The sequence below is a fragment of the Lynx rufus genome, unplaced genomic scaffold (genome assembly GCF_022079265.1).
Source record: "Lynx rufus isolate CCGP_SWC_20201006 ecotype Redwood Valley unplaced genomic scaffold, mLynRuf1.p SCAF_8, whole genome shotgun sequence".
Taxonomy (NCBI): Eukaryota; Metazoa; Chordata; class Mammalia; order Carnivora; family Felidae; genus Lynx; species Lynx rufus.
The window spans coordinates 12,871,771-12,898,142 of record NW_025814896.1 but is presented as its reverse complement, the minus strand read 5'-3'; the positions used below and the strand labels follow the sequence as shown (position 1 = coordinate 12,898,142).

At 56.1% G+C, this 26,372-nt stretch overlaps 1 protein-coding gene across 1 annotated transcript in view; it reads right to left on the bottom strand.

The window, feature by feature from the left end:
* PREX1 (phosphatidylinositol-3,4,5-trisphosphate dependent Rac exchange factor 1) overlaps positions 1–26,372 on the bottom strand; it is a 185,246-nt gene that overhangs the window by 22,465 nt on the left and 136,409 nt on the right. The window contains exons 15-25 of the mRNA XM_047069417.1: positions 19,448–19,520; positions 14,476–14,618; positions 12,744–12,836; positions 11,079–11,227; positions 9,368–9,453; positions 7,048–7,184; positions 6,263–6,356; positions 3,140–3,327; positions 2,712–2,870; positions 1,859–2,069; positions 1,155–1,431 (exon numbers count right to left, since the gene is read on the bottom strand). Of these exons, the coding sequence (XP_046925373.1) occupies positions 1,155–1,431; positions 1,859–2,069; positions 2,712–2,870; positions 3,140–3,327; positions 6,263–6,356; positions 7,048–7,184; positions 9,368–9,453; positions 11,079–11,227; positions 12,744–12,836; positions 14,476–14,618; positions 19,448–19,520 (1,610 nt within the window). The remainder of the gene's footprint in view (positions 1–1,154; positions 1,432–1,858; positions 2,070–2,711; positions 2,871–3,139; positions 3,328–6,262; positions 6,357–7,047; positions 7,185–9,367; positions 9,454–11,078; positions 11,228–12,743; positions 12,837–14,475; positions 14,619–19,447; positions 19,521–26,372) is intronic.

Sequence of the window (26,372 nt, the reverse complement as noted above, 5' to 3'; positions counted from 1 at the left end):
AAGGTGTCACATAATTTCCCCCATAAATACTTCCATATGCGTCTCTAACACAGAAGGACTTTCTTTTAAAGCAACGTTCTCAACTACCCCCCACCCCTCGGAAACATGTAACAATTTGGCATACTTCCTGAAGGGCAAACATTTAGCAATGTCCAGAAACATTTCTATTTGTCACAAGTGAAGTGGGGGACAAGGGTGGGGGCGCTATTGGCCTCCAATGAGTACAGAGCAGGGATGCCCCTAAATATTTTACAGCACACGGAACAGCCCCAAGAAAAGAATAATCTGGCCCGAGACGTGAACGGTGTCAAGGCTGAGAAGCCCTTTTCTAAACACAACCAGACTATCACCGAACCTAACAGAATTTGTAATTCCTTAACACCATCTAGTACCATCCACGTTCAAATGTCCCCGATAGCGTCTCTTCACAGGCGGTGTGCTAAAAACAGAATCCCGACCGGGTCCAGACGCTGTCTGGCTGACGTGTGTCTCAAGTCTCTCCTCCTCTTCCTCCCTGTACCCGCTCCCCCCCCCCCCCACCATTTATGTGTTAAAGACACTGGGTCACTTGTCTAGAATCACCCACCCTATGGATTTGGCCACCCGCATCTCCAAAAGACCACCCCACCATCCTCTATCCCCCACGTCCTGTCACTGAGTAGTGAGACCGAGATGTCGATGGGACGACAGTGCATTTCCATGGGGTGTCCTGGGGCATCAACGCCAGAAGAGGCGCGTCCAGCTGTCTCTCTTTCGGCCATGCCAAAAGTATAAAGTTCCCCCAAAGCCTTTCTCCAAATAGTGCCAGCCTCTACTAACGACTGCTGCCCACATCCATTATTTTATTAGAGCAGCGGCTCTCAATGGCGGGGCAGGGGCGGGGGGAGGACCAACACGGCAACTGGCGGGGCAGAAGTCCAGGCCACACAGGGTGGGGAGGGAGGTTTGCCCCCCAAGGGGCATTTGGCAACGTCTGAGAACATGTTTGGTTGTCACAGCCGTGAAACAGGCGTGCTGTGGGCATCTTCGTGAACAGAGACCCGGGGCATTGCCGAATAGCCTGTAATGTCCCCACCGCCCCCCGCTACGGTTCTCTCGCCCACAACGTCGATGCTGCCAGGCTCCCTGCCCTCTTCCCTCGGGGCCGGGCTCACCTGTTGATCTGGGTGACATACTGCTTCATTTCCTTCAGGGCTACGTCCAGTTTGGTAAAGAGCTGTAGGTACGCATCCTGGGTCTCCCGGTCCTCCTGCTTCAGTAAGAAGCTCAGGCCCCGGTCCTCCTGGCCCGGGGTTCCGTCGGCTGGCCCGAAGCCGCTGTCGTTGAGACCCTGGTGTTGGGGGTCCCCATCCACAGCAGGCAGGCACTTCCAGGATGGGGCAGCCATGGTGGTGATACAGTGCTGGGTGTAGGACATGGGGTTCAGGTGGCCTACAGTGGAGGGAGGGAGGGCTCACTTGGAAAGAGCCTCCAGGCACCCGTAAACCCCTCTGACAGAGATACACAAACCTATTTCAAGAATCCCAATGAGGGAGAAAAATTTCCTGCTAAATATTCCTTTAATCCATCAGATCACTTGGAGAAGAAAGTTTCAGTTTGGTGCTAATACGCTTTTCAGTACCATGATACTTTTCCTGACTGGAATTACAGATGTGATGGCTGGTACTCCAGCAGCTACTTTATAACATAAGGCATCCTTCAGGGTGGAAACCACATGTACAATGGTGGGGTAAAAGGAACTTGGGTCCCTGATGACTGTGGAGCCACCATCACAGTCCCAGACTGCTGGCCTCCAGACGGGTTTCCGTTTATGTGTCTATAGATCTTAACACAACCCCTAACAGAGACATGAGGTTACCTTGCTCTGGGTCAAGGCCGATGAGGGAGGGTTTACGACCAAAACGGATACTGAAGGACCTGCCAACTGAGGGAGTGGTCTTGGGGTAGGACACTTCCATGAGGTTGACGTGGCAATTGGTGGGGCAGAAGTCCAGGCCACACAGTGGATGGGGTTCCAGGGGAGCCTGCTTGAAAGGTGGGCTGACCCTGTTCTTCAGCTGGGCTGCAAACTGAGAAAGGTGGGGGGCACAGGGTCATGATTCAGGGGCCTGGGAATTCCGGCCCACCCCCAGCACCCACTCGATCCTAGCCCGGCCCAGACATTCAGAAACTGGACAAAACGCCAATAGCTTCAAGTGGAAAAGCGGATTCCCTTACACTGCCTTTCACTGCATCCAGATGTCAAGGAAGGTGTGGAGAAATCTGAGGCCTTCGCATACCTACCCACATTCATTCCTTCATTTTAGCTGCCCTGAGCTACCCTTGAGGAACCACCTCCCCCCAGTCCACAGTCTGTGAGGGGCAGATAAGGCTTCCCGTCCCTGAAGTGGTTGGTACAGGGGTACACAAGGGACCCAAGCCAAGCCAGTAAGAGTTCCCATCGAATTCCTTTTCTACTGCGGTGGCTCACGCGAGAAGGGCCTGCCCCGAGGGTGAAGCCAACACGGGAAAGTAAAGGCACGAGGACAGAGGCCACACTCTTGTGACGGTGCGGTATCTGTCTGAGCGCCTGGAAACAACCTTGCCTGAAATTCACCTCCGGACTTTTCAGTGAGTAACAGAAACCAATAGATGCTCCTGCTCGCTTAGTCTGAGCTGGGTTGCATTTTGACATTTACAGCCCCGGCTGAGACCCTGCGGGGCGCAGGTACCTCCTGGTAGCAGGCGATCCTCTGGCCGATGCTCTCCAGCTTGGTGTCACAGATGTTGCGGAACTCGTAGTGGGACATGGTCTTAATGTTGCTCAGGGCCATGAGCCGCCCACAGTTCTGCACAAAGACACTGTCATCTGCAGCAAAGGCCTTGAGGATCTGCACAAACACGAACCACTGAGCACTCAGCGTGCACCACGGAGGCTCTTAAGCAGTTGCCTTGTCATAGCCCTGGGAGATGGAGTCTATTACTCGCCCATTTTGCAGATGAGTAAGCTAACTAAAGAGGGAAGAACCACTCTCCTAAGTCCCACAGCTACCAGGCAGGGGAGCAGAGAGGACAATGCGGGGGCCCCAGGCTAACTTGGAGGAAAGGGGAATCAGGCGCTCCGCCCCACCCCCTGGGGCGGGGCAGCACCCAGCGAGACCTTGGCGGTGAGCCCGAAGCAGCCGCGGGGCTCCACGATCTTCTCCAGCACGTGGCACTTGATGCCTGCAGTGCTCACGTACTCATACACCACGCCATGCTCCAGTTGTCCGTTGTCCACCGTCAGGCTGACCACAGGGCTGTCCTCATGCAGGCTTAGCTGGGGACCCAGGGACAGCAGGGGGAAGGCTGGAAGCCAAAGGGACCGGCAAACCTGAGGAGGGGGAACCACCCCCCAGCCAGCCCTCCCCCGACCCCGCACCACAAACGTTTGTCATCGTCGGACACACGGGACCATGAAGCCCGTGCTGCTGCTCTGCTCATTCTCGCCAGGCTGCTACCGTTCACCCCTTGTCCTAGGAACCCACCTTTGTGCCCCATTCCCAGTCCACGTGGCTCAGGAGAGGGAAGCCCTAACCACACCCTTCCTCCCACGCACAGGCCTGGGCGATCAGCGATTCAACGTCCCCTACTCATAAGGGTTGGTTCAGGAATGAGCGTGTGACCCAAGCTAGGCCAATGAAAGTCAAGTCTGGGACTTTGGTCGCATCTACAAAGAGAAGGGAACATCCTCTTTTTCAACTGGATTCCAAGCTACCAGAACCATCGCACGCAGAAAACAGCATGTAAAAGAGAAACCGACACAGAGGGAGCGCAGCTGAGAACGGGACAAACACAGAGAGACTCTTCATGAGACTGTACATAAAACTGGATCGAGCCGGACCTGAAGCTTCCTTGACCCTACTCCCTTCTCAGTTTGCTGAGCCAATGTTTTTTTGTTTTTTTTTTTAATTTTTTTTTTCAACGTTTATTTATTTTTGGGACAGAGAGAGACAGAGCATGAACGGGGGAGGGGCAGAGAGAGAGGGAGACACAGAATCGGAAACAGGCTCCAGGCTCTGAGCCATCAGCCCAGAGCCCGACGCGGGGCTCGAACTCGCGGACCGCGAGATCGTGACCTGAGCTGAAGTCCGACGCTTAACCGACTGCGCCACCCAGGCGCCCCATGAGCCAATGTTTTTAGGTAGACCAGTTTCAGTCCTGATTGACGTGGGCCCAGAGAGTCTAAGTGATTCTTCAGAGGCCACACAGTTAGGTAGTGACATATCTAGACAAGGAAGCAGGCACAAATGGCCAGGACTGCTTTCCTTTCCACCCGCTCCAAAGAGTACCTCTCAACACGTGTGTCTTACCCCCTCACACTCATATTATGGCACTGCCTGTCAGTTTTTCTGTCCCCCGTCTGTTTCCCCTCGTGTCAGCACCACGAGGACAGAAACCCGGCCCACCTTGCTCACTCGTGTGTCCCCAGCTCCTAGAACCGGGCATGGCATGTAGCAGGTGCTTCTACTTGTTGAAAAGAAGAGGAGAAATGGACAGCTCCCCTCGGCACGCTTTTCCGTCATTATCAGGGATCCCCCCACACACTGGGGAAGAAAGCCCACAGCCCTTTCCTCTCAGGGGGCATACACCGGGCTGGGAGCTGCCAGCTGGCCTCTCCTCCCTCCCCGTCAGCCTGTCCCCTCTAGGACCCCTCCGCCAGGCTGTGTGTGCTCCCCGAACGACCCCATAAACCCTGGTTCTTTGCCGTCCCTGAACGTACCAGCAGGGAGCCCACAGCCGTCAGACACAGAGGCATCCAAACCCCCTACTCTTCCCACAGCCTCTGCCCCCAGCCCAGCAGAAGTACAGGGCAGAGTCCAAAGAAGCAACTGGAGAGAATGCGTTATTATTCAAACTAAATATTCGTAGGGTGCCTACTCTGTGCCAGGCACAGTTCTAGGCTCGGAGGATACGGCAAGGCAGAAAATAAACAAAACCCCTGCCCTCGTGGATCTTCTGCTCTCTAGTAGCGAAAACACCAGACACCCCCTGAGGAGGTGACATGTGAGCCCAGTTGAGAGAGGTGAAGAGCATGAGGTAAGAAGTACTCTGGAGGAGAGCATTCTATAGCCAGGGAGAACCGCAAGTGCAAAGGCCCTGGGGCAGGAGTACATTTGGTATTTAAGAGCAAGAAGCTGGCGTGGATGGAGTGGAGAGGGCAAGAGGCAAAGTGCCGAGAGGCCCAGCTGGAAGGCCAGGCTGGAGCTGGAGGAAGAACTTGATCTTTGCCTGGAAGGAGCCACTGGAAGGTTCTGTTCTGTTTTTTGAGAAGAGCCCGCAGGAGGAGAAGAAGTAAGGGAGGACAGGGAGAACGGCAAGCAGGCTGCTGCAGGAGTCCTGGTGAGCAACCATGGTGGCTTATGCCAGGCAGCGATGGAGGCAGTCGGAAGCAGTCAGATTCTCGATGCATGAAGAAGGTAGGGCAACAAATCAAGGCGGAGGGAGGGAGGAGAAAGAAAAGAGTCAGGGCGTACTCCAAAGTTTGGGGCCTTAGAATCTGGAAGGATGGGGTAGGACGCTTAGGGGAGAACCAGGCTTCAGGGAAGGGTGGGGATTCAAGGTGGCCCATGCTAAGGGCACAGTGCCTGATGGGCATCCCAGGGACAGCTGGCAGAAAGACAGGTCTGGAGTCCAGGGCTGAGGCTGGGCTAGGGAGGTAAAGATGGGAACCTGGGGCAGACAGAATACTGGCCCCTGAAAGATGCGTGTGTCCCAACCCCCGGAGCCCGGAGGTATGCTGTTACATGGCAAGGGGGGGCCACGGCTGCAGATGGAATTAAGTTTGCTAAACAACTGACTTTATCATAAGGCAAATTCCAGATGATCCCGCTGTGACCACAAGGCCCCTAAGTGAATATGGAGGCAGGAAAGTCAGAATTACAGAGAGGGCAGAGCGAGGGGGACTCAGACCAACATCGCCGGCTCTGAAGATAGAGGCAAGGACCACGTGCCAAGGCTTGCAGGCAGCTTCTAGAAACTGAAAGAGGCGAGTAAATGAATTCCCCCGCCCAGAGCCCCAGAAAGGAACACGGCTCTGCTGACACCTGACAGATGGCCCAGCGAGACTCACTTTGGACCTCTGGCCTCCAGTAACTGAAATGACAAACGCATGTTCTAAGCCACAGGTTTGTGGTACTTTGTGAAAGCTGCAATCGGAATGCGATACAGAGCCAACGGCACCAGAAGAGGACCGGTCGGTCCCGTCCGGGGTCTCTACCACACTGCCCGCCTGTCCCGTTACCTGAGTCGGGCTGGGGGTCCTCGCCGGGGGCCTCCTGGCTGTCTCGGGCCTCCTGGGCATCCTCGTGGGTGTGATAGACCCACTGGTACAGACCCTGCCGGGAGAGCAGAGTAAGAGGGGGGCCACGACACCAGGAGCCCAAGGAGGAAGGGACGGGGCGAAGGGGCAAACCATTCCCCGACTCCAAAGCCCAGGCTTCTAGACTGCCGGTGACATCACCTGTGGAAAGTCCTCTAAGACTTTGCTCTGTAACCTTCCTGAGGGGAGCTCCACTCATGTTCGACCCTCACCCTCTAGAGTCTATGCTCCCTACAGAAGCCAGGGGAGGAGGGAGCCTTTGAAAATGTAGGTCAGACCCATGGGAGCAGAAACCTTGTCTCTCCTGCAGCCCCAGGGCCTACAAACATGCCAGGCACATAGCACTGACTGGATGAACCAGTGAATGAACACCCTCCCCAGGACCCCGGCCCCCAACCCAACTATAGCATCAACTTTTCCCATCAACTCTTTGCCCAACATGCCTATGCAGTGAGAAGAGAGGGTCTGATCACACCCACGGGTGGAAACCGAGACCCTGAGTTGTCAGGGCCCAGCCCCCCGGGTTCAGGGAGACAGAGCGGGCACAGAGCCCACACCCAGGTCAGCCCTGCAAGGTAGGCAGCCCCCTCCTCCACCCAAAACGCTGTGGTGCCTTCAGGCCTCTCCCCACAGAAGGCAGGAGGCCCTCAGCCCCCGACCCCGCTGAGCAGGGCTTCCCTGATCCCCTTGGCTGCTGGATGCCTCACCAGAGCCTCTTCCCCGCGGCTCCGGAACGCCTGGAAATGCTCCAGGACCTCCAGCGCACTGTCGTTCAGCACGTTGTTGCCGTTGACCTTCAGGATGCACTGGCCGGCACAGAGCCCTGCGGCCGCAGCCTCGGAGCCTAAGGGGACAGGAGTGCTTGTGGCGCACCCTAGGCGGAGAGAGCCCGGGGCGGCGGCAGGCAAGGGCAAGTGACCCGAGGAACACCGTCCCCCACCCCGCCCACCGCCCCAACCCCCCAAACACATCCCCAGACATTCCAGCCCCATCCCTGCACCCTAGAGCCACTGTCCAACCCAGTCCAGGAGGCAGGACAGGGACCGGCACTCCCGTTTCGCAGAAGAAACTGAGGCTCAGAGAAGTAGCAGCTAGCCCAAGCTCACACAGCAAGGAAGGCTGGATTGGAACCCAGGTACGTTTCCCTCAGAGCTTCATCTCCTTCAAAATCCCTCTATGACCTGTGATACTATGACGGGATCAGCCCCATTGCGCAGACAGGAAACAAAAGGCTCAGAGAGGCAGAGTCACTTTCTCAAGGTCCCTTGGCTGGGAGAAGCCAGGATTCAAACCCAGGTTTACCAGACTTCAAGGGCATGTTTTCTCGGCTATACCGTGACTCCCAAACTACAGCTCTCGGCCCCCAGGGTTTTGTGTGGTTAATAAGAAGAGTCTGGAAATGCAAATGAACGCCAAGCTTCATCTGTGCACGAGAGAATATTAGGCCTGTTTGGTGTCATAGTGACGAGCACAGGCCTGGACCCAGGGGCTTGAGTTCAAAGCCTGGCTCTGCCACTGACCAACGGTGTGACCTTGGGCACGTTCCTCAACCTCTCTGTGCCTTGGTTTCCTCGTCTGTAAAAGGAGGACACTAACAACATCTATTCGCAGGGTTCCTGAGAGATCCAGGGGATAAAACATGTAAAGCATTCAGCCCCGTGCCTTGCTCTTAGTAAGTGCTCAAGAAATATTAGCTGCTTTACTATTTTTGCTTGGTTCACCTATAAACATCTAGGCTTCCCTGCAGATGCTGGAAGGCACGGCTTGTCACCTCAGCACTGTTGACATTTGGGACTGGAAAACTCTCTGTTGTTGTGGGGCCGTCCGTGAGCTGCAGAAAGGTCGGCAGCATCCCTGGCCTCTACCCATGAGATGCCAGGAGCATCCCCACCCCTAGGGTCACAAGTAAAGATGTCTGCAGACACTGGCAGGTGTCTTCTAGAGAATGGAAGTGCCCCAGTCGAGAACCACTGCTTTACGGAGAAAATAAAAACCCGCTTTAAAATATTAACAAATTCTGGGAAGCACTTGGGTGGCTCACTCAGTTGAGCGTCCAACTTTGGCTTGGGTCACGATCTCACAGTTCGTGAGTTCGAGCCCCGCACCGGGCTCTGTGCTGACAGCTCGGAGCCTGGAACCTGCTTCGGATTCTGTGTCTCCATCTCTCTCTGCCCCTCCCCAACTTGTGCTGTCTCTCTCTCGAAAATAAATGTAAAGACATTTTTTTAAAAATATTAACAAATTCTTTGGGGCGCCTGGGTGGCGCAGTCGGTTAAGCGTCCGACTTCAGCCAGGTCACGATCTCGCGGTCCGGGAGTTCGAGCCCTGCGTCAGGCTCTGGGCTGATGGCTCAGAGCCTGGAGCCTGTTTCCGATTCTGTGTCTCCCTCTCTCTGCCCCTCCCCCGTTCATGCTCTGTCTCTCTCTGTCCCAAAAATAAATAAACGTTAAAACTCTGTTAAAAAAAAAAAAAAAATTAACAAATTCTTCGTAGCTTTCTGCCATGATGTGTATTTTCTTAATCAAAACCTACTAAAAGTACAACTATGACCACAGAAGTGGACAATTAGTGTTTCAACTTTAAAAGTGGAGTCCTTAGAGGGGGGCACCCGGGTGGCTCAGTCGGTTAAGCGTCCGACTTCGGCTCAGGTCATGATCTCACAGCTCGTGAATTTGAGCCCCGCGTCGGGCTCTGTGCTGACGGCTCAGGACCCTGTTTTGGATTCTGTGTCTCCCTCTCTCCCTGACCCTCCTCTGCTCATGCTCTGTCTCTCTCTGTCTCAAAAATAAGTATAGTGAGCATGTCTTCACCTTGCCACAGTCCTCCCCCCACCCCACCGCCATTGCCTATGCCTTCCTCTCAGTTAGTTATCCACCTGTGCCCCCCCGAACCCCATGCCGCTGCTCCAGACAAAGAAAGTAAGTGCTGGTGAGGCACAGGCCTCGTGGTAATGGTTTGGGGGCCTCAACTCCTGCCACACACACAGACCAGGCCCCCAAAGCCCCCTTCTCTGTCTGTGAGGCTCACCTCTGCCCACGGCGTAGACATACGGCGGGGCGGCTCCACGGATCTGGAAGCACAGAGCCTCTGGATGGTCGGGAACTTTGATGATCCTGCACCAGGCAGCAGCAGCCGTAAGAAAAAGTAGTATTACTCCCAACAGCCCAGGGGACCACGCTGGGAGACCTCCGCCTCCCAGACTTTTGAGGAATCCAGCCCGAAGTAGTAGCAATGCCAGGCTGTCAGCAACCGAAGATAAAGAAAAACCTCATTGAACCACAGCCCGTGTCTCCAGGGTCTCCGGTTCCTCAGAACCACCTGGCCCGCCCTTAGAGATTCAATCCACGCACAGAAATTCCAGAGCGCCCTCCTACACCTTCTCTGTCACTCTCTCAGTGAGAGGAGGCTTCTCGGTGGTCAGACCAGCACCACAGGCAGCGAATATTTTGTTCAACAGATGGGAGGGTGAGAAGGGACCCAGAAGATCTTGGTGCCGACTCTAGAAAAATGCCCACACGTGTCCCCTAGGGAACAGTTTGAAAGGCCAGGTCTTGGCCATTCCGCAGGTGGAACATCAGAGAAGAGCGAGTGGCACCTGCCCAGGGCTGCACAAGGGATGACATTAATCCAGTGGCTTCGAGGCAGCTGTCTGCTTCTCCGTCAAGGGCATGTCTCCAACAATGGGCCTCAGGATCCTCCTCCCATCCCCCACCCCCTGCCCACCTGCCGGAGAAAAAACCATCTAGGGAGCCGGTTCTCAAACCCCAGGCATTTCCAGAACTCTAAGCAGGCACGTTCCCCTGGGTGATTTCTGCCACTTTCACATACCAAACTATCAATCATTTTCCCTAAATTGGCTTGCCTTGTCACTGAAATAATCTTATTTAAAACTTTCCATCACTCCCGTCAATAGGAAACTGGGAGCATTTGCCTTAAATAGAAGAGAGAAATGAAAACCAAGAGCACAATTTTTAAAATAGAAAATGCTGGCATCCTACCACGGCCACGCTGGGCCGGGCTGGGCCATCAGCCTCCTTGCCTCTGCCCTGCTTCCGCCTTTACCGCTGACCATCTAGTCTCCACCTCCAGAACCTATGTCCCGTCATGCCTTGCCTCTGCTCAGAGCCTTCCAGTGGCTCCTTGGTCCTTACCATGGGCACAAGGTCCTACAAGGCCTGGCTTCCACGGTCTGGCGGACCTCATCACCCACCCCTCCCTCTCACTCACTCTGCTCCACCCCATCAGCTTCTTCGCTGTTCCTCAAAGACACAAGCCACGGTTCCACCCCAGGACCTTGGCACTGGCTATCTCCTCTGCCCGGAACCCTCCTCCTCCAGAAGTTCTCTTGACTCCCTCCCTTACCTCCTCGGGTCTGCCCTCAGCTCACGGTGACATCTCTCTGACCACCACCCTCCACACAGCCGTCGCCTTTCCCAGCTGTATAGACTGGCCCAAACTTACTACCACCTAGACTGAGACCTACGAAGGGTATTAACGTGTCCATCTAGACATGGCTGGAGCCCCAGAGCCTGAAACGCCACTCGGTACACAGTAGGCGCTCGAGAACATCTGTTGGACGGATTAAAGCAGCAACATCGTGAGACACGCCTGTGGAATGAGCCCCGTCCTCGGGGAACCAGGACAGCTCACCCCCCTCCACCGCCACCCCTGGCAGGCAGTCAGTGCCCCAACCTCAGAGGGAGACTGGCCCCGCACACCCCGCCGCGAGGACACTCACTCTTTGGCCTTGGTGGCCACCAGGAGGCGCAGCGGGCGGCGGGAGCAGAAAGACTGGTTGAGGATGGACTCCACCTCGGCAAAGGGCCTCAGGAACACCAGGTCCTCGTTGATGGAGTAGATCTTCCGCCCCACCTGCAGGCCGGCCATCTAGGCGGGGGGGAGACACCCACACCAGGTCACCCGCCTCCTCCCCGGCCAAGGAACCCCGACCGCGTGCGGGCAGCACAGAGCCAGGCCCGGGGACCCGGCGGGACCCGACTGAGCCCACTGGGGCAGCCCCGCTCCCCGCTGTGGCAAGCAGGTCGGCGGCTGGTGAGACGAGGTCCCCGCCAACGAGCTCTGAAGGGAAGGCTGCCGCAGGCACCACAGGAAAGACATCTTTCCTTGAGGAGGAACCGCGGTGGCCGGTCCCCTGCTTCCCACCTGCCGTGTGGGGACACAAGGCATCGAACTGGGGCAGCCACCCACCCTGTGCCCTTGATGGCTCGGCCGGGAAACTCAGAGATGTTGACCCCGAACCAAGACCCCCAGTCACCTCCTCCTAACCGTTACGTCAGGGCTCCCGGGAGGCGAGCACGCGGCTCCCTGCAACCAGAAGCGCTCCCCAGTGGTTCAAGGACACAAGCGCAGCACCTAGATGACACGTGCCTCTCCCCACTCACCTCCACACGCCCCCGGAACGGCTCAGGGGACGGGGGCCGATCCCTGGCCTGCCAGACTCTCTCCCCTCCCTCCTCTACATGTCGCGGACATGGCAGAGCCACCGACGTGCCCTGGGCAAGCCACTGATCGTTAGTTTGTCCATCATCACAGCTGACGCGGAAAACTACCTGATTCAGAAACCTGCTCTTCTCGTGCACCTCTGCACAAGGCCATGATGGGAGCTGGGGGCATGCACGCTAGGGATGGGAAGGAGGGAGGGAGAATGGGTAGGTGGGTGAGTGGATGGATGGATGGATGGATGGATGGATGGGAAGGAGGGAGGGAGAATGGGTAGGTGGGTGAGTGGATGGATGGATGGATGGATGGATGGATGGATGGGAAGGAGGGAGGGAGAATGGGTAGGTGGGTGAGTGGATGGATGGATGGACGGATGGGAAGGAGGGAGGGAGAATGGGTGGGTGGGTGGGTGGGTGAGTGGATGGAGGGATGGATGGATGGATGGGAAAGAGGGAGGGAGAATGGGTGGGTGGGTGGGTGGATGGATGGATGGATGGATGGACGGACGGATGGGAAGGAGGGAGGGAGAATGGGTGGGTGGGTGAGTGGGTGGATGGATGGATGGATGGACGGACAGATGGGTGGGAAAAAGGGAAGGAGAATGGGTGGGTAGATGGATGGACGGATGGATGGGAAGGAGGGAGGGAGGGAGAATGGGTAGGTAGATGGATGGATGGACAGATGGATGGATGGGAAGGAGGGAGTGAGAACGGGTGGGTGGATGGGTGGATGGATGGGAGGGAGGAAGGAAGATAGATGGGTAGATGTATGGGTGGGAAGGAGGGAGGGAGAATGGGTAGGTGGATGGATGGATGGAGCAGGGGGCTCTATCGCGGCTCCCCCAGAGACCGCAGGTAAGCCCGCCCCGGACTCAGTTTCCCCACACGGCAATGAGCAAGGAGGAAGCACCGACACGGCAGGTGGCCCCTCTGAGAAGCCTCACCTCAGCCAGCGAGCCCCTCTGGACCGACTTCACCACCACGGCCTTGTTCTTCTCCTCGATGTCAAAGCCGTAATCTTCCTCCTGGGGCAGGATCTGAGGGCCCAAGGCGGGAGAGACCCAGTGAGGCAGTGTGGGGAGGAGGGGGCTTGCGGCCAGCCCTGCCGTGGCCCCAAGACCAAGGCCCCAGGACCGTGATCCTGCCGGCTCCTTGTGCCCCAGATCTACACGGAGTAGGGGTGCACGGCAGGATAAAGCTATGAACAGCACCCAGTACCCGGCAGGTGCCCAACACGTATCTGTCAAGTGAAGACACATCTGGCTCCCACGTCAGGCTGCTGATCACATATTTTTTTACTTTTCACTGCCCGGCGCCCCTGTCTCCTCCCAACCTGCAGACCGAGTCCCCTCGGTTATACACCGCCGTCTCCCCATCTGCTGGCAGACTGACGTGCTCGGTAAAAATCTGCTGGCTTAACGAATAAAACAGATCCAAAGGGGTCCAGCCACTGAGGACCTGGGGACAGGCCAGGAGTTTAGGGAGGAGCGGTCCCATTGCAGGACGGCAGGAGGTTCGGGAGGTTCGAGGATTCGGTGGTGGTGCGGATGCAGAGAAACGCATTTGTGTGTTCAACAAATAGTTGCTGAGCTGCTGCCTATGACATGACCAAGGTACGTTACCGGGCACTGGAAACAGTGTTGAATAAGACAGTTCCTGCCCTGCTGCAGCCGACTATCTAGTGGGGAAGAAAGACTACAAACAAATAAGCAAAGAAATACAGAATGCGATGCAGACGGTGTGTGCAGTCTGAATGAAAATAAAGCACTTAAAGTGATAAACGTGGCATGGTGGGGGGGGGGGGGGCGGAGGAGAGGCTATCTGAGCTGAGACCTGAATGAAATGAGGGACAGAACTTTATGAAGAGTGGAAAAAGTGTTCCAGGCAGAGGGCACAGCATGTGCAAAGGCCCTGAATCAGGCCCACAGGACTAGAGCATAAGAAAGGAGATCAGAGGGAGGGGAGAACACAGGAGATGAAGCTGGAAAGGCAGAGAGAGTCTTATGAACTGTGATGAGAGACTGGATTTTATCCCAAGTGTGATGGGGAGCACTGGCAGGCTTTATGGTGGGAGAAACGAGAATCCCCATATTTATGGGGCCCCTGTAAGTACCAAAGGAGAGAAGTGAAGACTTCTCTCTTGTATTAGGCAGACTTCAGCCCCATCTCTGGCTGTGGCAGGAGACCTAATCTGCTGAGCACCTCTCTTGATGGCCTCCTGTGGACCAAGCATGAAGACAGAGGCCGCTAGTTATCAACAGGCAAAGAAGCAGGAGTTGGTGGGCGAGGCTGGTGAAAGATCTGAATAGGCTGATAAACGTCCTCCCTCAACTACCAGGATATTTACAGCAAATGCACATGGACAGGGCACCAGCCCAGAAGACCTAAGGCCTTGGATGAGCCATTTCAGGAGGCCAACCTCTCTGCACAATGCTAAGCTGGGACGTGGGGTGGGCAAGGGAAGAAGGAAAGGAAAAGAAAGGGAGCCAGCAAGCCCAAACTCTTTCTAAAGAAGGTCGTCTTGGCCAGAGAAGTGTCACCAGCCACCACCAAGAATCCCCACATTGGGTGCTCAGAGTTGAGCCCGACTTCTCTAGCCATAATCAGAAGGTCACCCGGCTCCCAGTCTGCAGCCGGGTCTGGGAAGGCTGATGCACACTTGGGCTCTGCTCCTACCAGCAGGCGCTTGGCCAGAATGTTCTCCACCAGCTTGAAGTCATTGCGCAGCTGTTTGTTCTTGCTGCTGGTTCCCTCCATCTCCTCGTCTGCGTGGAAGCGGAAATACTGGGACTCGTCCTTGAACTCACTCTTCTCCAGCACTGCAAACCCACAGACACACAGCACATGGTCAGGCTCACAAGGGAAGGTTTCAGCAACACTTGCCAACTGGCCACTGCGGGCTGGAACCAACCCTTGGGCAAGTTTTCTTTGGCTAGCACAGTGTTTCATTCAAGAGAAGCATGTGCCAACACTAACGTATTAGGATATTTCACATAATAGTCTCGTGTTCTGACTTCTCTTGAAAAATCTGAACTTGTCCCATCTGCTGTGAAGACAATATTACAAAGCTGTAGTAACAAGAATAGCGTGGAATTATAGCTGAAACAGATAAAGAACCAGCGGAAGAAAACAGAAATCACATAATAGGATCATGTGTTCATGGAAACTTAGTATATGATAATGATGATCACGTGGAGTATTCCACAGATGATATAGGGGAAAAACTGACTCACAGGGAAAAATAAAAGCAGATCCCTACCTCACACCATATACAACAAAAAACTCCTGATGGATTAAAGACCTAAAAATAAGAACAGGAAAACTAAAGCTCACCAAACAAAATGTAAAATATCTTTGTCCTAGGGTAGAAAGAGTTCACACACAAGACCTCCCAAAAAAGCAATATAATAAAATTAAGAACTTCGGTTCAATAACAAGACCGTAGGCAAATGGCAGATTCAAAAGTAACATAATGTCTAAAACCAAAAAGGAATAAATATCTACAATATAAAAGAAACCACCAAATCAACCAGAGAAAGCTGTAAAACATAGATAAAAATGGGAAAAGAATATGAACAGGCAACTACCAGATGGGGAAACCCAAGCGGACAGCAAGTAGATGAAAAGGAGTCCAGCCTCACTAACAATCAGAAACAGACCATGATGAGACATTTTAGACTGCAGATTAGCAAACCCTAAAGGCCAAATGTGGCCCACTATCTCTTTTTATAAATAAAGTTTTATTGGGACACAACCACATCCATTCATTTATGTATGTTATAGGGCTGCTTTTATGTCACAGTGACAGAGCTGAATAACTGCAAAAGGCTGTATGGCCTACAAAGCCTAAAATTTATACTATCCGGCCTATGCAGAAGAAGTTTCCTGATCTCTGCTCTAAAAGACAGAAAATGAATAAAAACAACTGGTAACAACCAGCATGGGATCTGATCCCTGTGGGTTACAGTTGAACTAAGTTACCAGGGCCAGGCACACTTAGATTCATTTACTCCCGGGACAAGGAAGGATCTGCTGCACTCCTCTTACAGGTGGGGGCACTAAGGCCCAGAGAAGGTAACTAAACTGCCCAAGGTCACACAGCAGGTAGACTCCCCCTTTTCACCACACTGCCCAGCCTGCCCTTTCAGAAAAGGGGGAGATCCAGGCTCGGTTTGGTGAAAGCAATTGTCCGAAGTCAGCAGGCCCCTGAAAGAAGGAAAACCAGCTGCCTGAGCTTCACGATGTCCCCGCCATCCCTGAAGGCAGAGGCTGTGTCCCGATTTGGTGGCTACGTGAAAAGCAGCAGAAGGCAATCCTTTCCTTCTCCCTCTTTCCCAGGACATCTAGCTGTTTGTGTCTTTCTCCGGCCACCCCTATTACCTCTTTGGAGAAAGCAGACACACAAATTGCTGCTTTGCCCAGAGCCGGGGGTAGCCAGGCCCCGGGGGGCCGGCTGGCTTCACCTCCACTGTAAACACGAAGCGGAAAGACTCTGGGAGGTAGGAGGAAGAAGTGTGTTGTGTCTTGGGAGAAATGTTTGGGGAAACAGCTGGAATCTCAGAGTCCAGGAGCTCAGCCAGGTGAGGTCCCCCACTCGCAGATCCAGGTTTCGGTCAAGGCCTCTGGCCGGGTTCGAACCCCTGCTCGGCCCCTGCCCAACTTCATGTCCCCTTAGCCTCTGTGAACCTCTGCTTCCTCATCTATGGGGATCATAACACCACCAACTTCCAGGGAGTGGGGAATTAGATGGTGAGCCTCAGTTTCCCTGTATGTGCCTAAGGGAAAGGCTGGACCATCAGCCTCTCAGGGCCCTCCCTGAGGACACCTCAGGGCCCGGGAGCTCAGGGCAGACGCCTCGGGAGGCGCCACATGGGCCGTACCTACACCCTCCGCTCTGCACCCTAACCTGCATTTTGCAGCAGCCACAGCCCTAGGATCTGGCCCTTTCCTATTTTAGCTCATTTCTGAGTTCGTGGCAGGGAACAGGGGAGCAGGGGCCACGCCCTGCAATTTCTCTCCCTGAGGGTGTTGGCATTGCCTGGGAGTCACCCCCCGCAGAATGTCCTCGGCCAGCGGCCTTCCCAGAATAGCAGCTGGGGTGGACCCCTAATTACTCTCACCCACAAATGAGAGGTTCTGCCCAGCTGATTGGTGGGAAGGACGGAGCTGTCAGAGGGCGCCGCGGGGAACAGAGCGGCTTCTGGGAATGAGGGACTTTGGTGAGAGGAGCCGATGGACGGGAATGACCCTGGCTGGGCCCGACCTGCCCAGCTCAGCCGGGGAAACAGGCAGCTGGGAGTGTGCCCTAACCCCTAACTGCACAGAGCCATGGGCACGTTGAGCTCAGAGGAGGAGGGGACGACAAGGCCTCCAGGGGAAAGTTGGGGAAACTGAGGCACAGAGAAGGCCAGAGGTTTATTGGGAGTCAGCTGAGTCAGGGCTGGAACCAGGCCTGCTGGCTACAAGACAGGGGAGGCACCTGACGACCCGCCGTCCCACCGGCACATTTCTCATCCTGCCGAAGGGACAGCAAATCCAGCAGCTAGACCAGGAGTGGAAAACTGTGGCCCACTGTCTGTTTTCCTAAATAAAGTTTACTGGCACACAGCCACGCCCACTTAGTTAAGTATTACCTGTAGCTGCTTTAATGCTACACTAGCTGTTAACAGAGGCTCCACGGCCTGCAAAGCCTGAAATAGTTACTGTCTGGTCCTTTGCACAGAGAGTTCTCTGACCTCTGAGTTAGAGCATAAAGCAGAAGCTGGCAGGAGGAATGGACAGAAGACCCACCCGAGGCTCACCCCTCCAACTGCAGCGGGCCGCAAGCCACATCATCCCTCCCCTGGAGTATCAGAGTCGCTTGGGCACTGGCCTCTCTCCTTCCGCCGTCAACCCCGCGGGCGCTCTCCACCGCCCTGCAGAGGGATCAAGCACGTGCCTCCCTTGCTCAGAACTCTGCCAGGACTCCCACTGCACTGGAGTCAGAGTCAAAGTCCTCCTCACATGCCCGTGCCGTTCCAGAACACGGACTCCTGTCATTGTTTGATTCACGCACCCGCACCCGCTCAGGCACACCAGGCTGTGAGCCTAGCAAGGTGTCTGCACCAGGAAAGCAACAGCTGGAAAACAGCAGCATGAACAAAACCCAGGGAAGAGGGGAATATTAGTCTAACAGGGAGAGAACAGTCCCATGAAGAAGAGTGAATGAGCTAAGCACCCAGCGAGGAAGGAGAGGAGCCATCCAGGCGGGATGTCTGGGGAAGCCTGGGGAGGTGTGAACCCAGCAGAAACACTGAGTAAGTTGGGGGCTGGGGGGTGAGGCAGGCCGGGCACCCCAGGCAAGGGAAACTGTGAGAGCCAAAGCCACAGGGAGAGTTCTAGAAGTGGGGGTTCTCTGGTGGGAGTTAAAAGTCTACGTGTCCTCCTGAGAGCGTAGGAGCCTCAGGGCTCCCCCAGGGCCAGCAGGAGGGAAGGTCACAGACCCCAGTGGCTGAGCGTGTGGCCTGTAAACCCCGTCCGCCTCGGTTCCAATCCCGGCTCCGACTTGCTATGTGACCTTGAGCAAGTTTCTTAACTGTCTGGGCTTCCATTTCCTCACTTATAAATAGGGATGATACTAATACCAACATCAAAGGATCATTACAGGATTAGACTAATTAATACATGGGGAGTGCTCAGAAGGAGGCCAGGCACACGAAGTATTAACTTCTGTTTAAATTTGAAATGGAGTCAATAAGAACCAATCCCTCCCTCCTTCTCCCCACCTTCCCACCTCAGGATCATCTCAGGACTGCCCACCCCTCTCCCTGCTTTACGTGCTTCTCCTGTGGAAAGAACAGTGACTTACCTAAGGGGTCAGGCCAGGGAAAGGGGTGCAAATGTCCCGGCCCAGCTCCCTTCCCCTCACACTTACAGCCTGCCCGTCCTCTGTCCCCTCAGACCCCCGTCCTCTCCTCCCTGTGGAAGCCCGTGGGCCAGGCCTGAACAATCCGGCCTCACTGCCCACCCGGAGGCCGCGTCCCTTCTAGGAGAGCATAGGAAGCCCACAGTTTTGACCTCAGATCCAATCCATTTTCCAGTCAAGCATTACCAGCCAGCCACCTTGGTCCCTACGGAAGCCCTGAGGTGATCTCTCAATCAGGGCAGAAGTGGGAGGGGGAAGGAGGGGGCTTCCTGAGACACCCCAAACCCCCGGCAGCCTCCAGGCCCACACCAACCATCCAGCCTGGGCTCACCGTGGGCAGGCTGGACAGTCTCCAGCCCACCATGTGCTCTCTCTGGACCTCAGCTCCCCACCCTTCCATAAAACGCACCAGGGACCAGAGGCCCTACTAGGTTTTCTATCCCAGGACACACACCCCAGGGGACACCCAGGAGGCTCAGTTGGCTGAGCATCCAACTCTTGGTTTCAGCTCAGGTCACGATCTCAGGGTCGTGGGATCCAGCCCCACATCAGGCTCTGCACCGACAGCATGGAGCCTGCGTGAGATTCTCTCTCTCTCTCTCTCTCTCTCTCTCTCCCTCCCTCCCTCCACCCCTCTCCCCCCACCCTCTCTCTCCCTCTAAAATTAAAAAGAAAAAAAAAAATCATTTAGCAGGGCAGACCCCCGCCCCCAGGAGGCCAGGCTGAAGGGAAGGGACAGATTACCGTGGTGCATGAAGCCGTTGTTACACAGGCCCACACCGAGCGTCACCGCCTCCTCGCGCGTCTGGCAATCACCCTGGAGCGGAACGAGAAGGGAGGGCGTTAGGTGAACCTTCACTTGAGGGGCTGAGCGAGGCTGCTGAGAAGCCCACCACCACCCTCAGAACGCAGGCTGTACAAGGGCAGGGACTCGTGTCTGTTTTCTGTAAGGGAGCGTCACCCAAACAAGTTCGTGACTATTGCTAATAGTGAAACAAGAAAATTCAGAGTAGCTGGGATAAATACATTGTGTCTTGTGCCACAAACACCACAAGGGAGAGACGGAGATCTCGCGTGGCAGACCCTGTCGGTTGCCTAGCAGCAACCCTCTCCCCAACCCCACACTAGTACCGAAACCCTCACGACCGAAGCCGGCCACGCGGCCGTGAACGCCCTTGCTCCCCCGCAGCTAGACGTGGCCAGTGAGACAGAAGCAGAGGCTGTTGGTAGAAAGCTCTGGCAAAAACCCTCGGTCCCTGGCCTTCCATTTTCTTCTTCCTGCTTGGAACAAAGAGGGGACGGCTGGAGCTCCTGCAGTCCTCCTAGGCCACAATAGGACTCGGAGGACCAAAACACGCCAGGCACGGCAGGGCAGGAAGAAACACAGAGTGTGGTCCCCAAAGGTCTCGTGAGGCCACCCTGGCAGCTCCAGACCACCCAGCTCTGGGCTCCTCTCACAGCAAAGGAAAATAAACCGCTAGTTTGTATCAGCCTCTGTAGCCGGGATCTTCGACACTAGCCCCAAAGCCCCATTCCTAACTGAACCAGCTGCAGCCAGGGAGACACCAGGGGATTCTGGAAAATAACCTCCCTCCCTGAAAAAAGGGAAAGCAGCACCATCCCTCCCGTGCCCGGGACACAGTCACGAGAGGGAGCAACGCGTAGGGCTACGGAGCCGACCCGTGGACACTGCGGAGGATGGCGGAACGAAGGATGGAAGGTTCTTGGCAGGTGGCATGGCTGCTACGGGGCGCGGTTATCTGCTCGGGCCACCGTCCGGCTGGGTTGTCTGTTCTTGCAAATGAAAACGCTCCTGACTGGCACAGCCCAAGTCTGGCTCATCTCAGGGCTTTCCCAAGGAGGGGACGTCCAAGCCCAAATAAGCAGGAACAGACCGTGGCCTCCTGGGCACCACCTCTGGGGCCGACTCTCCCACGTGGAACATCGTCTTGCTGGGACAGCCCCACGAGGTCTTGCACCCCCCCCCCCACCACCACCCCCACCGACCCAGGCCAGGTCGAGGACACAGCGTCCGTGCAAAGCTAGAGTGATGCTCCCACCGGCCCCAGGAACGTGACCCGTAGGTGGAGGAGCCCAAGGAGAGGGAACAGCTGGCGTGGAGTCTTCCCAAGAGCTGTGCCCCGAAGACGGTGCCCGCCGCTCCTGCTCCCTAGAAGCCGGGCACTTCCAGGTGTCAGTTCTTTCTAAGGCCGGCTCCCAGGTCTCCCCCGGACTTTGTGGATGCTCCTTAACCTTCTAAGGGGCCCCTCTCCCCCCGCCCCGGCCCCGTCCTTGAGTTTGCCAGAATCTGTTTCTGGTTCTTGCAAAGCAAACAATCCCAGTTCATCAGGTGAATCATGAGTTGTGTGGCCCGTGGGGACAAGGGAAGGGGCAAGCGGTTGGGTGACGGGCAGAGAAAACAGCACGGACGAAGGTCCAGAGACGGGATGAAGCTTGTAGCACAAAAGGCAGCCTGGCCAACAGGGAGGCGGTGCGTGAGGTCAGCTGCATCAGGGCAAAGAGATGTTGCGTTCGCTGCCGAATCCTAAGTGCTCAGGGAAGTAAGGCCTGGCATACAGGAGGCGCTCGATAAATGTTCAGTGATTGAAGAGAGGTGCTGTCAGCAGGAGCCAAATCACGCAGAGGCCTGTAGCCAGGTCAGTGAGCTTCAACTACGTTCAGATGGCCACAGGACCCGACCACCTCTCACTTCAACGACTTCTAAAGTAAGAAGCTGTTTCGAGAGACGCTCACCTCCACAGTCCCCTCCGCCCTCCGCCAGCAGCCGAGGGGCCGGCGAGGGAGTCTCCCAGCCCAAGGAGAAATGAGTGCCAGAGACTGCGGCTCAGACTCCGAGCCCAGGGCCCGGGGGAGGCACTGGCCTCCGTGTTTCAGTGCACGGGCTGCCCTGGACCGGCTAGAGGAAGAGAAATCTCTCCTGTGGGGACCGCAGGCCTGCGGCTGGGAGGGCTGTGTGCACAGAGCCCGGCCAAGGGAGGTGGGCATCCCCGAGGGAAGCTGTATCCGGAGCAGCCGCCCCCCTGGCTGTGAGGGGCCAGCAGGGGAGGCCCAGCCGGGACCCAGGTGGCAAGCAGGCCCAGATCTGCAGCCTGGGCGGCCCCGGCAGGCGTCTGGAGCCCACCTGGCTTTCTGAAGCGCTCACAATCTGGGCTCCCAGCCCATCCCTGCCCCCTTCCCAAGGGGCCCTGGGGTGACGCACAGGGAGGTTCCTAAAGCTAGAACAACAGCAGGATTCTGACGCCAACCCCCCACCCCCCCGGACACCTGAAAAGAAAGCCCCTTACCCCACATGCCGCCAAGCTGTGGGAAAACCTCAAGTTGCCGCTTTCTCCCCTCCCAGAGGAAGGCACGGACACACACAGGCCTGGGCCACCGCACCGCCATGCCGCCCTCGTCTCCCCCACCTGCCCACTAGCCCCCGTGCTGGGGCTCCAGCGACACTGGCCTCCCTTCTAGTCCTTCACAAACTACACATGCCCCCACCCCAGGGCCTTTGCACCGGCTCCATCCGCCCACCGGCATGCCCTGCCCCGGCTTTTTAGGTCTCAGCGCCCGAGTCATCTCCTCAGAGTGGTCCTCCTGTTCTTCAGAGGACCCCCTAAAGTAGTTCCCCACCCTCCACCACCCATCCTCCCAACAAACATTCATCCTGTTACACGCTCATGGCCTTGTACCACACCTGTGCTGCACCTATCACCGTGGGAAACAAACATCCCTTCAGGGCACTGCTCTCGGGGGAGAGTCAGCACCCACTGTCCCCTGTCCTTGGGCTTCTCCAAATAAGTGAACGTGGTTTAAGGTCTATCTCTCACTAGAACGTCAGCTACACGTGACAGCAACAGTGCTCGTCAGGGTTGCCCATCTCCCCCACAGCACCTAGCACTTAGTGGGCCATGAGCAATCTCTATCAAAAGGGAGGGGAGGGGAGGGGAGGGGAGGGGAGGGGAGGGGAGGGGAGGGGAGGGGAGGAGAGGAGAGGAAAGGAAAGGAAAGGAAAAGGAAAAGGAAAAGGAAAAGGAAAGACATGGAAACTGATCCCGAACTCCCCTCCACCTGCCTCAGTTTCTGTATCTCTAAAATGGGGGGAAACAATAGTGTCCGCACCCCACAGAGTTCTTATGAGAATTAAATGAGATGCTTCATGTGACACTCAGGGCCCAACACCTGGCATGCAGGGGGCAGTTGATAAACGTTAGCTATTCTTGCTCAGTGATCTCCCATCGGAGAGCCACCTGGGATGAAGGGGGCAGAGCAGGGCCGGGAGAAGGGACGCTGGGCGCAACTTACACAGGGCTTCGGAAGGCTCCTTGCCCGTGAACCGTGAAACCCCATGACAATGCCCGAGGATGCTTCTCACTGACCCACAGCGTGCCAGGCACTGCACGGTCTCACTCCATCTTGACTGTCAACCCAGAGGCAATCACTCTTGTCATGAATCCCATTTAACAGATGAAGAGATTGAGGCACGGCCGGGCTTGTACTTGCCCTAGGTTACACCATGAGAAAGAAATCTTCTCAGAGCTGGACCCTCCCCCCGCCGTCACGTTACAGATAAGAAAACTGAGGCTCTAAGAGGACAAGTTAGTAGTTGCCCAGGGTTGTGGCCAGGGGCTCCTGTCACGTCCCCGTCTACGCTTTTTTGCCCCTCTGCCGGTACCTCGAGCCACCGGCCTGGCCCCTTTCCCCTCCCTGCTGAAAACCCTACACCATCAGCACTCGCCATCTGCCTGATTGTGGGGGTGAGTGTGGCGGGCGCTCCATGGAACATTTCTGCCAAGCCACCCTCAGGTGCTGCCCTCCTGCACCTGGCTCCTGGCCCTTCTGCCCTAGCCCACTGACCCCCTTCCCTCCACCTGACGGCCGCAGCCCGGGGCATCCTCGAGCCCAGGCAGCAGAGACCGAATACAAGATCTGGACCTGCTTTCCCAGGTTTACCTCCCTACGTGGCCCTGGCCGTGACCATGGGAAGCTTCACTTCGTCACTGGCATTTTTTAATTCTCAGATTTGCCCTCGGTTTTCCAAGGCCTCTGCCACTCCTGGGCGGTGCTCCCTGCACAGACTGCCCAGTATACACTATAATCAATACAGAAGCCTATTCCTACCATTATTTTCGTTATTACCTATTATCTATTATCAAGGGATCATAACAGCCCCCCCCACACACACACACAATTCTATAAGAGTGATACACTTCTGTGTGTCCTGAGGCAAGTTACATAGCTTAAGCCTCAGTTTCCTCATCAGTAAAATGGGAATAGTAACTGTTTTCTCAGGCTGTTCTGAGGATTAAATGAGATAATGCCCAGAGATGATCAGAACGGACACAGGGCCCAGCTTGTCTACTGAAGGGCTAATAACCCCCTTACCTTCAGACTTCAAAGAACTGAGTTGTCCCAGCAGTGGGTAGGGGGCCCCTCTCCCAGCCCCAAAGAATGAATTCTGAGGAATTCTAAGCCACTCTCACCAATCCCTGTCCTCCTCCCCAGGGAATGGTTTAGGGGTACACATAGGTCCCATCTGGCCAAAGAGACCTAAGAGGAAGACGACTGGGGAGAGCTGGGGACTGGGGGAAGTGTCCTCAAACAGAGTGAGAACCCTCTCCCCAACTGCTCCTGCCGCCTGCCTTTGGCCGCAGGTCTACACAGATGTGATGCCTGGAGCTGTGGCAGCCATCGTAGGATTAGGGGGCAACTGGCAAGAAGACAGGAAAACAGAAAGACAGGAGGAGCCTGAGCGCAAATGGCATTTCGAGCTCTAGGACCATGAACCCGGGACGCCTCATTCTGTGAGAGGAAAAGGTGTTTACTGTCTCCATCAGAGTTCCTATTATACGCAGCCAAAAGCATTTCTGGCCATGAACATTTCGTTTCAAGGAGCAGAATGATCTAAAAGTTCGAAATGGAGATGTGTTCAAAGCAAAATTACCCTCCTGAGCTACACAATTACGGGTTTCCTCCTTGAATTTCCTGCAAAGGTACAAGGTAGGAATAACTCTTGGAATCAAGGCTCGCAGTAACTAGTCCTCAAGGTCACATCCTTATCACCAACCTCTCCCCCACGGCCACCCACACACATGCCCTCCTGCCCCTTTCCCGGGGCCACATGCCCGCTGCCTTTCAGTCGGCCTCCTGCGTCAGCTCTGTGTCCCCAGACCAGGCCGAGCCACGGGAGGTCTGCTGAAGTGGACAGACACGTTTACGGTCAACTGAGACCCTCATTCCTCCATCCTTCTCCTGCCTCCACGTCCAACAAGACGCTGGTTGGGAGCGGGGGGGGGGGGGGCGCTAAGGTCCCCAGGATCAACTAGCAATGACTCAGGCTACTCCAGGGCACCTTGGGCCAGGACCTCTCTGACAGCACTGGCCGTGAGCACGACCTCCCCGTGCCTGATGCCAAGCTGGTCCTTCTCCAGGCCAGAGTGCTCTGGGATGCCGTCCTGAGCCTGCCCCGCTCGGCCTAGGACCTGGGGGTCTGGGAGACTCCTCTCTGTCTCTCGCCTCCCACACCCCATCCACCCATCAGCAAACTCTCTTAGGTCTACTTCCAAACACTCTAGAATCTGATGTCTCCCACCTTTCCCGCGGCCACCCAGCTCTCAGCCACCCTGTCACCCGCCTGGAGTCCTGAAGCCGCCTTCTCCCCAGGCTCCCTTCTGCCGGCCTCAGCCCCCTCACGGCCCATGCCCCACAGAGGGATCTTACCCCTGCCAAAGTCAATGCTATCCCTTCTGTGCTCAGAGCCCGAAGTGGTGGGAACCCTCCCAGAACCCTCCCCAGCACCCCCCATGCCTTCCGTTCACGCCCCCCACCGCCCTCAGACACACCAAGCTCACCCCACTTGGAGCCTCCGAGCTGCTGTCCCCCCAGAAGGCTCCACCCCCAGGCATCCCCCTGGCTTGTTCCCCACCCCCCTCAGGTCTCTGTTCAAGTGTCCCTACTCAACACAGCCTTCTAGGTCCACCATGAAAACTGTACTGCCCCCACCCCTGTGAAGGGTAAATGCCCCCCACCACGGCCCCCACACACTCTACCCCCCAGCCCCCAGCTAACACAGACGTATTTCATTCTCATTTTATTGATCAAGTGTCTGCCCTAGCCCTCACCAGAATTTGAGACCCATGAGGCCAGCGACTTTTGTCTATCGCTGCTGTGTCCCCAGAACCCAAACCGGTGCCTGGTACCCAGCAGGTGCTCAAAAGAGAAAAGAGATGAACTAATGAGCACTCTCGTTGAATTTCTCTACGCCCTCTCCTGACTTCTCATTTTAAATCCTGCCAAAGCGGACAAGGAACAGAGTAACTGCAGTGCAGAGGCCAGCTGAGCGCCTGGCATGCCATTCGGCCCCTTCATCCACCTGCCCCCGCTGGGAAGTCCCGTGGGCACCCCAAAGGCGGCGCCTTCCCGCTCCAGAGAACGCTCCGTTTCCCCAGGCACGCAGGGGTTCCTCATCACTGCACGTGGTGCTTCCAGCCACCGACGCGCCGGAGCCCCAGGACGCATCCCTGCTTCTCATCCTACCCCTCATCAGTGCGTCCTGCGCGCCCCATCTCCAAACATTTCTCAGACCCGCTGACCTGTCACCATCTCGGTGACCCACCTCCCTCCCAACCCGGGCCTGGGCTCCGCCGCTCAGGGCAAAGTCCACATC